Genomic DNA, 13,214 nt, shown 5'->3' with positions numbered 1-13,214 from the left:
CCACTAAGGCCGTGGCCAAGCGGACCACGGCCAGGTACCCCGGCTGGTTATCTGGTCCTCGATACTCCTGCGAACACACGCTGACACGGAAAACAAGTCAAACGGACGCCACAGAGCTCAGCGTTTGATCGAGCGAGTGAGTCGCACTCACCTCAGCGGCCTGCTGAGGCTCTGGCGAGGACCGGCCGGGGGAGCGGGGCTCGGGGGGATCGGTCGGACGGGATGGCTCGGGTGCGTCAGCCGGATGCCCTGACCGCGGGTCCGTCCGAGGAGCGGTGAACTCGCCAGGCACGTGGAGGGTGGGGTCCTCCAACTCCTGCCGGCCTTCGGCGAGCTCGTCGTCCTCCTCGGTAGGACGTGGACCCGCGTCCGGAACGTCAGGGTCCAAGCTGACGTCTGGGAGTACAGGTACTCGATGCCGATGAGTTCCCCTGAAGCACAAGGGCATAAGTCACTCAATCCGGTACAAACATCGCTCGGCGCGGACACGTGTAAGCGTGGTGACGGCGGCTCAAACGTTCTTACCCGTGTACTCCCTGGGCTTGGTGTAGTCGCTGACCAAACTCGAGCCAAGCACCCGTTGGCTGAGCCGGTCAAGGGAGTGCTGCAGGGGGCCACTGTAGGTGCAGAGCAGCGGACGACCCTCCTGGGCCGCGGACGCCGCCCTGTCCTCGTTCCATCTCATCAACCGCCGAAGGTTTGGAGGAGGTCATCGATCAGCCGCTCCGTCGCCGCAGCTCCACCATGCGGCGACGGCAATGGAGAGCCATCTCCCTGCGGCTGACGTGCCTCCACACTCCGGCGTCAGACGAGAAGGTCATCCGCTGCGCCTATAGCGTCCTCCTCTTGGCGTTCAGCAACCGGGCTGTGTCCTCTGGGTCCCACAGGAAGATACTGGCAGACTGCTGCTGCAGGAGGGGCTTGTAGAGCTGTTGGCTCTCTCGGTTGTGACACCTGATGCGTAGCGTCGCATCAGGTGCCAAATGTCCAGCCGGACCACCAGCTTGTCCCACTCCTGGAACGCAGCAGTTGCTGCGTTCGTGGGACGAACAGCAGTCCCGGTCGACATAGAGGAGCCGAGGCTGCGCTACCCCAGCGTCCCGGTACCGCCGCATTAACCCCGCGGCCATGGGCAACAGGCCACCCCCCTCGGTGGCCGTGAGCACGGACATTAGCACCTGCCCGTGCTCGTTGCCCACGTTGGTCGCCCAGGCTGCGGTATGGGCGGCGGCACCGGCGAGCTTCCGGGTCACCTGTTTGAAGGCGAGGCGACAGACACAGACACAGACACAGACACACACACACACAAGTCAATAAGGCTGCACGCACGTCGCAAGAGAGTAACGCTCGTGCTCCGACACCACATTCACCTTCTTGGTCGAATCCATCTTCAGGATGGATCCAAAGACTGAGGTGACCCGGGCCTTCACGTCCTCCAGGCGAGACAGGATGTCGTGGCAGTACACCACCAACAGCCAGCCGTACTGCGGCACGTCTGGCGATGGTTTCGGCGGTGGGGTGCACTGGCGCACGACACCCGTCGACGTGAAGGGCTCCATGACGCTGAGGTAGTGTATGGACCGCCGCATCCAGGCCTCTGTGTGTGCCTCACAGAGTTTTTTTTGCAGCTGCGTGGCGCTGTTCCCCCGAGTACGCTCACGCAGCTGGATGATGACCCGCCGGTCGCAGGCAAGCCTACAGGGGAGCGCACGTGTTACAGAAGAGCCAGACGCAGACACACCGACAGTTTTCAGAGAGCTACTTACTTGTAGGTGAGGATCGCCGGGAAGAGGGCGCGATGCCCCTCTCCCAGCTGCCTCCTGCGACCAGGCGGCTACCTTCCTCCGACACCGACGGCACTCCAGGTACTCGGTGGCCATCAAGTACCAGCCGTCGATGTCAAAGACTCCTCTTCTTCTTCGGCTCTGGCGCCAGGGTGGCCTCCCCGCATGGCGTCTCCTCCACGGAGACGCCACGAGGCTCCACCCTGGTCTGCGCCGGAGCCCGAGCAGGAAGCCCGACCGTCGGTGGAGCAGCCGCAACCTGTGGTGGTGGTGGTGGTGGTGGTGGTGGGGATGGGGTGGAGGACGGTGCCGGGGGAGGTGGAGTCGGAGGCGTCACCAGCAGGAGCGGGAGGGCCTGAAGGACCTGTACGCCAGCTTCAGACACGGTCACACACAACCAAATGGCATCAGCACAATGAGAGTGACGGGGCAACACACAGGCAAGCGAGACTAAGGCCCAATCCCGTTTCTTTGCTCACTGTCTCAACCCTACATCTCAACCCTAACCCTCATTGCTCATGCTCATTGCTACCCCTCATTGCTACCCCTAACCGACCCTACCAAATGGGACAACCCTACCCTGTGACGTCATCATGGCCTCCCCGTGCCCCCTAGCAATGTTACAAGAGACAGACTGGCTGCCATTGTCTCGGGCAACGAGCAAGACCCATTGTAAAGATGTTTAACCTGAAATGGTACTTATATTTTGTAATTGGCATGTTTAAATAAAGTGTTGAAAAAAAATAAAAATAATAATACTATTTGTCCCTCGTAATATACCTTTATTTTGAATGTCACTTAGCTACATGTTAAAGGTGTGTGAGTGCACCCTTAGATAATAATCGGTTAAGAACAAGAACACTTTAGAAGAAACACTTTATTTAAATAAACACTGAACCACACATCAAAAAATACACACACACGCACACCTAAAAATACACACACACACACACACACACCCTCTCTCAGCTTTTGAGAGAATGGTGGAGAATCACATCTTCTCCACCATTCCGCCAACTTTGCCTCGCTCTCCTCATGCCTCGCCTGCTCCCTGGCACTCTCCTCTTGGAAGGGGTGTCTGGGGTGGTGGAAGAGGTGCCTGGGGTGGAGGAGCATGAGGGAGAGGTGGGGGGGCTGGTGGCAGTGGACTCAATGATGTACTGAAAGAAAACGAATAAGAAGGAATTAGGAATTATATGCCAGAACTGGGTGATATGGCCATATGTTACGTACAATATATAATAGCTATGTACACAATATAGTACTGCCAAAAATTACGTTGATTAACCATGTAATATTACTAATATAATATAATATATTAGTATATATAATATTACTTATAGAATTTTACTAATATAATATAATTTATTAGTATAAAGCTTATTTTTAACCTGGAGTCACTAGAACATGGAAGATCTGGATATCATACGACATGATATCCAGCCCGGTCTTGCAGCCCGGCCGTCGGACCCCCGCGGGCCGCCCGACCCCGGCTCCCGGCCGGGCCGCAGAGCACGATCATGGGCTGCAGCCCGGCCGAGAACCGGGGTCGGGCGGCCTGCGAAAGTCCGACGGCCGGGCCGCAGAGTGGGCCGCCCGACCCCGGCTCTCGGCCGGGCCGCAGAGCACGATCACGGGCTGCAGCCCGGCCGAGAACCGGGGTCGGGTGGCCCTTGAAAGTCAGACGGCCGGGCCGCAGAGTGGGCCGCCCGACCCCGGCTCTCGGCCGGGCCGCAGAGCACGATCACGGGCTGCAGCCCGGCCGAGAACTGGGGTCGGGCGGCCCTTGAAAGTCGGCCGGGGACTTTCGCGATCTTCCGCGAAAGTTGGCCACAGACTTTCGCGATCTTCCGAGAGTCCTTGGCCGGGCTTCGAAGCCCGCAGCCGGGCTGCAGAGTATAATTAATAAAATAATTACTAGTTAATTACAGAGAAAATACTTACATTTGTGTTTTTCCAATCCTGTCGCATCTTTTCGTCCTCCATCTTGTCTAGGATATTTCTGGATTTTCCGTTTTCTCGCAAGGTATTGTGGGAGCAAGTCAGAATTGAATCGCTTTGAGGGTGCCCATCGAAAATCTCAATTTTGAGGGGATGTTAGCCCTCCCCCTTACCCCTTAAAGCTACCTTAAAGCGGTATTGGGACATTGCTCCACGGTGCGTGCACGCGCAACAGCGAGGGCTAGGGCTGAGATTTTCTTTAGACCAAAAGATTGGGAAAGGGCCAAAGTGAGTCTGAGCATTCATGACGTGCAGTATGCCGTTGATTAGATAAAATGGTTTAGTGCTACAAGGCGACCGTTAAGAGGTGTGCTACAAGGCGACTGTTAGTTACAAGGCGAGGTTTGCTAGACTGGGAGTTTAATCAAATCCACATTACCACCACGTGAGTGAGGACGGCGCGTCTACCACCTACAAAGACGGCTACATCACCTGATAAACCTACCTTTATCCTTCAGGCATCAGCTTTAGCGACCAGCAAATGAAAAAGTTACAGTTAATGCAAACATACTGACTCACGAATAGATATCCAAGGCCAATGTTACAGTGCGACACGTCCGGTGTGGTGCCAGTTACCCATTTCTACGTCAGTGACCATCCGGACCAGCTCCTCGTCCGTCACCTCTGTGGTGGGGGGCGGCGGAACCGAGGGGCGCTGGTCTCTGACGGAAGACACCGCTATGGGGGGGGGGGGCAATGGTTAGTAAATCGTATACACTCAACCTCTGTTGTGTGAAAGAGAAAGAAAGAGCTACCGACCTGGAGCTGCAGGCCGTGCTGGTGGGTTAATCAGTTTCCTGATCTGGGCCTGCAGCTCCCTGGGGCCCATCGGACGCCCCCGCACAAGGGCCGAGAAATTGGGAGTGGTCGGCTTGCGGGGCGGCAGCACGGTGGAAGCAGCGGCCTGGCTGGTGGTGGTGCTGGGGCCGCTGCTGGTGCTGCTGCTGGCGGGCGGAGGGGGTGTAGCAGCCGCCTCCGCCGACCGCTCCTTGTCTCGGCCCAGAATGTACTTTATGGCGACGTCCATGGAGCTCCCAGGCTGCGGGGTCTTCCGCCGTAGCCACTTGACGTAGCTGCAAGACAATGATCGAAAATCAACTATATATAAATATTAAATATAAACATGTCACAGCACCGTCTCCACTGCCCTTCACCACAATATGACTTACTTCTGACGCTCCTTCTCCTTGGAGTCGTACAGGTCCTTCAGGGTGTCCTCCTTGAACTGCCCGAAGCCAACAAGCGCCTCGCCCCCCCGCCCGGGCAGAGTGGCGCGAGCCCGGGCCTCCTCCTGCGCCCGGCGGAACTCGAGGTGCTCAGCAAAAGCGGGGTGGGCGCAGGAGTAGCGGGCGAGGCTGTCCTTGTTGGCCATGAACGGGCTGTCCAAGGCACTCGTCTCCCGCTCCCACTGGTGACTGGCGACCAGGTGACAGGTGTAGCCCGCGTCGTTCTCCAGGAGCCACCGGAAGGTCTGACCCTGGTACTTCCCCAGCTGGATGCTGTGGCAGCCCAGCACCAGCATGGGGTTCCCAGGGTCACCACCCTCGGAGACGACGCGGGCTCGGGCCTCCTTCTCCACCTCCCCCGGCTTCTTGGCCCTGGCGGGAGCCTGGGGCCCGCGTGGCCCCATGGCGGCGGTGAAGAGGCCCGCAGGACCAACTGATGCGACGGCGACGGCGTCATTTTTAAATTTGCAAAAGACATCTACAATGACAACAAATGACACGACACAGCATTAAACGAGCATTGCATTAAACGAGCATTACAGTTCACTCCCTTAAAGTGACTTTTGTGTTCATGGATGCTTGCATGAAAGATAACAGATGGTTTGACAGGTTGGAATGCTAACCGCCGCGCAATCCGTTTCAATGGGAATCGCGACTCTCCGTAATTTCAACATTAATTTTAACATATTTATAATTCGAAATTCGTCCCAGCCTTTATACCACATACAGAGTATGCTCTATAGCATATAACCGAGTCGTCCTCTCACATTTTAATGCATTTTTCACGATTTACCAGTACTCGTTTTCAAGGCTAACTCCCGCGCAATCCGTTTCAATGGGAATCGCGACTTTCCATAATTTCAACAATAATTTTAACATATTTATAATTCGAAATTCGTCCCAGCATTTATACCACATACACAATAGGGTCTATAGCATATAACCGAGTCGTCCTCTCACATTTTAAAGCATTTTTCAAGATTTAACAGTACTCGTTTTCAAGGCTAACTGCCGCGCAATCCGTTTCAATGGGAATCGCGACTCTGCGTAATTTCAACATTAATTTTAACATATTTATAATTCGGAATTCGTCTCAGCCTTTATACCACATACACAGTAGGGTCTATAGCATATAACCGAGTCGTCCTCTAACATTTTAACGCATTTTTCACGGTTTACCAGCTCTCGTTTTCAAGGCTAATCGCCACATCCTACCTTATCATCGAATGCAGAGATAATGGCTGACACACGTGGAAGGTTTTCCTCGAGTTGATGCTGATGCTGATGCGGGTTGCTGATTGGGCGGGGAGTCCCTCGAGCTGAGGTCCCTCGAGTCGATGCGGGGTTGCTGATTGGGCGGGCGAAAGTCGAGGGAAGATTTGCGGCTGCCGATTGGCTGAGAAACAGAGAGCATCGCTGGACAGATAGCGCAAGGATGACACGCAAATTCGTGAAGCGTTCTATCTTTTAAGTTTTAATTCAAAGTTTCGGAGTTCTAGCCAACTTCCTTCGTATAGCTGCCATTGACCCCCCCCATTTAAAGGTTCATTTTGGTACGGTAAATATGAAGCAGAAGGGAATTTGGCGCCCCTAGTGGCAACATTTTTTAACATTGGAAAACACCTAAAAGCGTTGCCATGGGAACAGGGAGAGAGGCGTGGGAATATAAACCCTATGGAGTGGTAGCTATGGATCAGGGCTAAGTCTGTGCCAAGTTCTGGCCACCTGGTGGCTTGTTTTGGTATAGAAAATCGCATTTGAAGTTTTTCACTAAACGCGGGAAAAAGGGGTGTTACCAATATTTTCTTTTGAAGAAAATTGGTGTGGAAGGTTTTCCAGGCTCCTTCTACATGTGTGGGAATTTTTGGAGTTGTAGCTCACTTCCTTCACATAGCTGCCGTTGACCCCAATGTAAAAATACTTGGAAAAGGTTGTGGACATTTTGTGAAAATTGGTGAAAAGTGTGGAATCCCCACAGAAAGTGTCTAGGATCACGTTTTAGGCCATTTTGAGTCGTTTGGTGGTGGTCTGTGGTGCATTTTTTTGGACATTCATATATATTCTTTTTTTTTTTTCAAATTTGAAATTTGAAAATTCATTAATTTTTTGTTTTTGTTTTTTTTAACCCTTTTTTTGCTGGGCTCGTTCCGATCCTGAATCTGCATGAATTATGCTTCTAGACCCTTCCTAGGCAGAGAAAATAACTTAAAACCGATAAAATAGCATTTTTTTTTGTTTTTTTGTTTTTTTAACCTTTTTTTTGCTGGGCTCGTTCCGATCCTGAATCTGCAGGAATTATGCTTCTAGGCCCTTCCTAGGCCGAGAAAATAACTTAAAACCGATAAAATTTCATTTTTTTTTGTTTTTTTGTTTTTTTGAACCTTTTTTTTGCTGGGCTCGTTCCGATCCTGAATCTGCAGGAATTATGCTTCTAGACCCTTCCTAGGCCGAGAAAATAACTTAAAACCGATAAAATTTCATTTTTTTTTTTTTTATACCTTTTTTTTGCTGGGCTCGTTCCGATCCTGAACATTATTCGAGAGCGCCCCCTATTGGACATAAATTATAACTTAGCAACCGTCAAGTAAATACGATCTCATTCTAAATAAATACAAAACGGTTACCATACCAAGGTCAAGACCCCCCTCCCCACACCACGCTCTACAGACATTATTCAAGAGCGCCACCTATTGGACAAGGATGCAATTCAGGTCTATAAGTAACAAGACAAGAAAATAAAATTCACAATAAGTGCTTTTGGTCTGTCATATTTTGCATATAGTATTGTAATAATAATTATAACACAATAAAGGGTTCTCGTCTTCATTTCCGACGAGAACGGCAGGTCAAAAGCGTTGATTTCACGGGGAACGCTTTTGGTGTCTCTTTTTTGCTGGGTCGTAAAAAAAAAAGTTCTTTATCGACGCGATGAGTGAGGTGGGTTTTTTCCTCTTTTCTGTCGGATAAATAAAGATAAGAACGTTTCTCAGCCACGTTATCTTTTGCGCCATCTGTCCATCGAAGCTTTCTGTTTCTCAGCAACCGCAAATCGTCCAACGTAGGAATCGTCTGTTGTAGCTCCACCAGCAGATAGCGTTTGGTGTCTGAGCAGAGGTACATAGCTAACTGAGGATCAGGCAGTATTTGTGTTACTTCGGTATCACATCTACTAAAATTGGAACGATACAGAGAAGATTAGCATGGCCCCCCTCGTGGGACACCAAGATGGTGACGGCGTACCCCACCGCATTTCCCAGCAGCCACTGGAAAGTTTGGCCGCGGTACAGGCCAAACTGCACCTCGCTCTCCGCCAGCACAAACTCGCCCGACATGCCACCCTTCTGCAGGGCTCTGGCCCTCGCCTCGGCTCGAACCACATCACCCCTCTTCACCTGAGACCCAGTGGTAGAGGCCTGGCGTTTGCTTGCCACTGCGTCAGCGGCATCAGAGGGGCGAAGGGTGAGCTCGGAGGAAGAGGGTTCGAACCGGAAAAGGGGAGCAAAAGACATTTTCTGAAAGACAAGAAGAAACAAAACAAGTCAGTGAAGTGTATTACAATGTACTAATTGGGTGTTAAGATAACAATGTTGATAACAATGTTAATGTCAGGAGATCAGCCCATTAGGCAGGCCCCCCGGGGGGGGGGGCAGAATTAAGGTTTGTAAAAATAAATACATAATAACAATTACATTATTGAATTAAAAATATATATAAATTAGTCATGAAGAGGCCCACCGTTGTTTATTCTTAATTGTATAACCTATCACTCAATTTCGGCAAATTAGAGGTTTTTTTACCCAATATACAAAAAGAGGCCTTTAACCATCAGGGGTGTTAGGTTAATACTGTCAACGTTAATGTCAAGAGGCCATTAGGTTTAGCCTGAGAGTGACCTGTTGCTCTCCCCCCACTATTAACACCTCTCCTATGCAAATCGCGGTTGCATTTCAAACACCGAAATCACACATTAATAATTTCACATTTAGACCAGCCTTTATATCACAATTACACCAATGCATTTTTCACGATTTACAAGCAGCACTCCCCATACGTATGAATGGGAAGCGCGAAGCTCCGTACTTTCAACAATTCGTTTTACATATTTATAATTCGAAATTCGTCCCATCATTTATACCCCATACACACTATGGTCTATAGAATATAACCGAGTCGTCTGTTCGCATTTTTATGCATTTTTCACGATTTACCAGAAGCACTCGACGTTGAGAAGGCTAACCGTCGCGCAATGCGTTTGAATGGGAAGCGCGAAGCTCCGTACTTTCAACAATTCGTTTTACATATTTATAATTCGAAATTCGTCCCATCATTTATACCCCATACACACTATGGTCTATAGAATATAACCGAGTCGTCTGTTCGCATTTTTATGCATTTTTCACGATTTACCAGAAGCACTCGACGTTGAGAAGGCTAACCGTCGCGCAATGCGTTTGAATGGGAAGAGGGAAGCTCCGTACTTTCAACAATTCGTTTTACTTATTTATAATTCGAAATTCGTCCCAGCCTTTATACCACATACACACTATGGTCTATAGAATATAACCGAGTCGTCTGTTCGCATTTTTATGCATTTTTCAAGATTTACCAGCAGCACTCGTTGAGAAGGCTAACCGTCGCGCAATGCGTTTGAATGGGAAGAGGGAAGCTCCGTACTTTCAACAATTCGTTTTACTTATTTATAATTCGAAATTCGTCCCAGCCTTTATACCACATACACACTATGGTCTATAGCATATAACCGAGTCGTCTATTCACACTTTAATGCAGTTTCCACGATTCTAGTCATTTACTTACGTGATGGTAGTGAACGGAAAACTAGTGACGGTTGAAAACTGTCAAAGTAATGAAAATCTTTCGGCTGGAGGAGTTTATGATAACTTGCGCTCCCTGCCGGCAGCCAATCACGTCTCAGGACGCAAATGAAACAGTCCAATCAAACCATGCGTGGTTTTGGCCCAGTAAATGAAACAGACCAATCAGACAGGAGTGGTTTTTCCACCAGGGCGGGGGAAGGCGGGAGAGCAAGTGAAACAAGTGAAACACAGGTGTAGAGCACAACAACATTCCGGTGGCGCAGATATGACACGCAAACTCGTGAAGCGTTCTAAATTTTAGTTTCTTATTAATATCTCTATTCTAATAATTGTAATAATAACTCATGGGTTGGGTATTCTTTCTGTTGAGACACCGCCCCCCTAGTGGCGGAGTTGTGCGATGCAGCCAACACAGTCCTCTCCTTCTCTCGCTGCGTCCTGGTGAACCCGAGAACGGATTACGAGATAGTATTTTGGTTCCATGTACACCATTGAGAGCGTGGGATTCAAGCATGTCACCGTAACACTGTCCAAAGCATCAAACATACCACAGCGAGAGTGTCCTGCTGTTCAACTCATAGAGCTGGGCGCCCGGGCCATCAACCTCTGGTGTCCCAGCACAAGGTCGCCAGGAACGTGGAGGGTGAGGTCCTCCACCTCGATATCCTTTAAACTTTATTCAGAATCACAGTTTTAGTTTCATTTACATCTTCAGCCCATGCTTGATAAAAAACATTGAATAGAATTTTCAAATTCAAAACCGTTTGCCCGCTAAAGCCAATCAAATTTGACCGCCAAGTCGCCAAACAGGAAGTAAGCCCATATCTCAGCAGCCCTTTGCCATATCATAACCAACCTTGGTACATAGACCCATGACCCCATCATGGTGACACTGAATGAATCTGGTGACCTTTGACCTCTAGGGGGCGCTGTTATTAATGTCGATGTGTTTTGACTCCTCTCTCTTCACATGAGTATATTTTAAAACGTATTTTCCATGTCAGGTGATACTATCAGACCTCCCCATATAGCTAGTATATTATTTCCTGCAGAAATATCCGCGACAGCCAATGATAATCGACCGCGAAGCCGCCAAACCGGAAACACACCAATATCTCTGCAGCCCTTTGACATATCATGACCAAACTTGATACATAGACCCATAACATCATCATGGGGACACTCAATGAATTTGGTGACCATTGACCTCTAGGGGGCGCTATAATTAATGAAGACGTGTTTTAACTCCTTTCTCTTCACATGAGTATATTTCCACAGGCCACAAATTATGTCCAATCTTCATGAAACTTGGCATATATGATCTTCAGACCAAGTTGAACAAATGTTTCAAACAGCTTTCTCAAATTCAAAACCGTTTGGCCGTGACAGCCAATCAAACATGACGGCGCACATTAATGGGTAGACACTGCACTCGTGTGGCGATAAGCGGTACTTAATGTATAATGCAACAATGACTATATTTACCATTCCGCCCACTTACAATATAAACTGCAATGCCCACTGGATTAGATGCTTCACGAACCACCTCCAGAACGGATGCTTGTTTATATTGTGTCTCTTTTAGGGATATTGTTCCGAATACCCCTATGTATTTGTGACATTTGTTCCGTCAGGCAGACTGTATTGAGCCCTTACCTCTAGGGGGGGTCATTTTCCCATTTGGTAAACATTGACGCGTACTCGCATAATGCTCATCCCACCAGCTGTCGGTATTACCGATTACCGAGACGGTCGTCATGTTGCCCCCTGTCCGATTACGTCCGTCCGGCAGAATTAGTTTATCGAGTCCCATTATGCTTGACACCCACATCACTGCTCGCAGCTATATTTGTTCAGTTATTGTTGCTATTGATATTGCGATTTGCACATGATCATTGCACTTTTGTTATTAAAAAAAAATGTTTTCCCCATCTTTTGGTCTGATCATTATTCATTGCTCCATACCTGTGCATAGGCCAGATTAAAAAATGAATATGAAATATTAAGAATATATTTAATATTTGGTAAATTAAATAAGTGTATTCAGGATCATCACTGAATTGTTATAACATTAAATAATGAAGAAATAGCCGATTTGTTTTGACTCATAAATTAAATTAATTTAACCCAGCATTGTGGACTAGTTAACCCAATTCTGTAGTCAATACAACAAAAATACTGGGTTAGCAAAGTAACTCAACTGTGGTGTGAATATACCCAAAAGCTTTGTTAAAATAACCCAGCAGTCTGGGTAAACGGGCAACCCAACATGTTTGGTTAAAACGTCGACCCATTTGGTTGGGTTATCCTAACTCAACGCTTGGTCGGTCCTATATTAAACCAGCAGTTGGGTTAAGATTGGGTTGTTTTTAACCGAGCATTTCTTGTACATAATATCCTAATGACACCATAACTGGACCGGTGTATTGATCTATTATTGCTATGTATTTTATTGTATTGCAGTGTTTTTTTATTAAACCGAACCATTAGAGAGACATTCATTGTGTGAGTAGAGGTATATATAAAAACCAGGTTCATTACATAGATGTGTTACCTCGTGTTTCACATATACTAAAATTGGAACGATACAGAGAAGATTAGCAAGGCTCGCGCAGAGAAGACACGCAAACTCGTGAAGCGTTCTAAATTTTAGTTTCTTATTAATATCTCTATTCTAATAATTGTAATAATAACTCATGGGTTGGGTATTCTTTCTGTTGAGACACCGCCCCCCTAGTGGCGGAGTTGTGCGATGCAGCCAACACAGTCCTCTCCTTCTCTCGCTGCGTCCTGGTGAACCCGAGAACGGATTACGAGATAGTATTTTGGTTCCATGTACACCATTGAGAGCGTGGGATTCAAGCATGTCACCGTAACACTGTCCAAAGCATCAAACATACCACAGCGAGAGTGTCCTGCTGTTCAACTCATAGAGCTGGGCGCCCGGGCCATCAACCTCTGGTGTCCCAGCACAAGGTCGCCAGGAACGTGGAGGGTGAGGTCCTCCACCTCGATATCCTTTAAACTTTATTCAGAATCACAGTTTTAGTTTCATTTACATCTTCAGCCCATGCTTGATAAAAAACATTGAATAGAATTTTCAAATTCAAAACCGTTTGCCCGCTAAAGCCAATCAAATTTGACCGCCAAGTCGCCAAACAGGAAGTAAGCCCATATCTCAGCAGCCCTTTGCCATATCATAACCAACCTTGGTACATAGACCCATGACCCCATCATGGTGACACTGAATGAATCTGGTGACCTTTGACCTCTAGGGGGCGCTGTTATTAATGTCGATGTGTTTTGACTCCTCTCTCTTCACATGAGTATATTTTAAAACGTATTTTCCATGTCAGGTGATACTATCA

The 13,214-nt window shown here is 48.4% G+C and overlaps 2 protein-coding genes, 1 non-coding gene and 1 pseudogene across 3 annotated transcripts; 2 read left to right on the top strand and 2 right to left on the bottom strand.

The window, feature by feature from the left end:
- Window positions 1-830: 830 nt before the first annotated feature.
- On the bottom strand, window positions 831-1,814 carry LOC130401508 (uncharacterized). The gene is made up of 3 exons (XM_056605317.1): window positions 1,767-1,814; window positions 1,371-1,695; window positions 831-1,253 (listed from the first exon to the last, which is right to left on the bottom strand). The coding sequence occupies exons 2-3, from the start codon at window positions 1,587-1,589 to the stop codon at window positions 831-833; spliced, it is 642 nt and encodes a 213-aa protein (XP_056461292.1). The 5' UTR covers window positions 1,590-1,695; window positions 1,767-1,814.
- A 2,237-nt stretch (window positions 1,815-4,051) lies between these two features.
- On the bottom strand, window positions 4,052-5,181 carry LOC130402435 (uncharacterized). Its single transcript, XM_056606592.1, has 3 exons — window positions 4,955-5,181; window positions 4,545-4,858; window positions 4,052-4,463 (listed from the first exon to the last, which is right to left on the bottom strand). The coding sequence occupies exons 1-3, from the start codon at window positions 5,155-5,157 to the stop codon at window positions 4,327-4,329; spliced, it is 654 nt and encodes a 217-aa protein (XP_056462567.1). The 5' UTR covers window positions 5,158-5,181; the 3' UTR covers window positions 4,052-4,326.
- A 2,976-nt stretch (window positions 5,182-8,157) lies between these two features.
- LOC130402715 (U6 spliceosomal RNA) lies at window positions 8,158-8,219 on the top strand (annotated as a pseudogene).
- Window positions 8,220-12,393: 4,174 nt separating this feature from the next.
- Window positions 12,394-12,498, top strand: LOC130402713 (U6 spliceosomal RNA). The gene has a single exon (XR_008903987.1). It is a non-coding gene; the product is annotated as a U6 spliceosomal RNA (small nuclear RNA).
- Window positions 12,499-13,214: the final 716 nt, after the last annotated feature.

Source organism: Gadus chalcogrammus, chromosome 13 (assembly GCF_026213295.1).
Source record: "Gadus chalcogrammus isolate NIFS_2021 chromosome 13, NIFS_Gcha_1.0, whole genome shotgun sequence".
Lineage (NCBI taxonomy): Eukaryota > Metazoa > Chordata > Actinopteri > Gadiformes > Gadidae > Gadus > Gadus chalcogrammus.
Note: the sequence above shows the minus strand (reverse complement) of the source record. Positions and strands in the feature narration are given on the sequence as shown.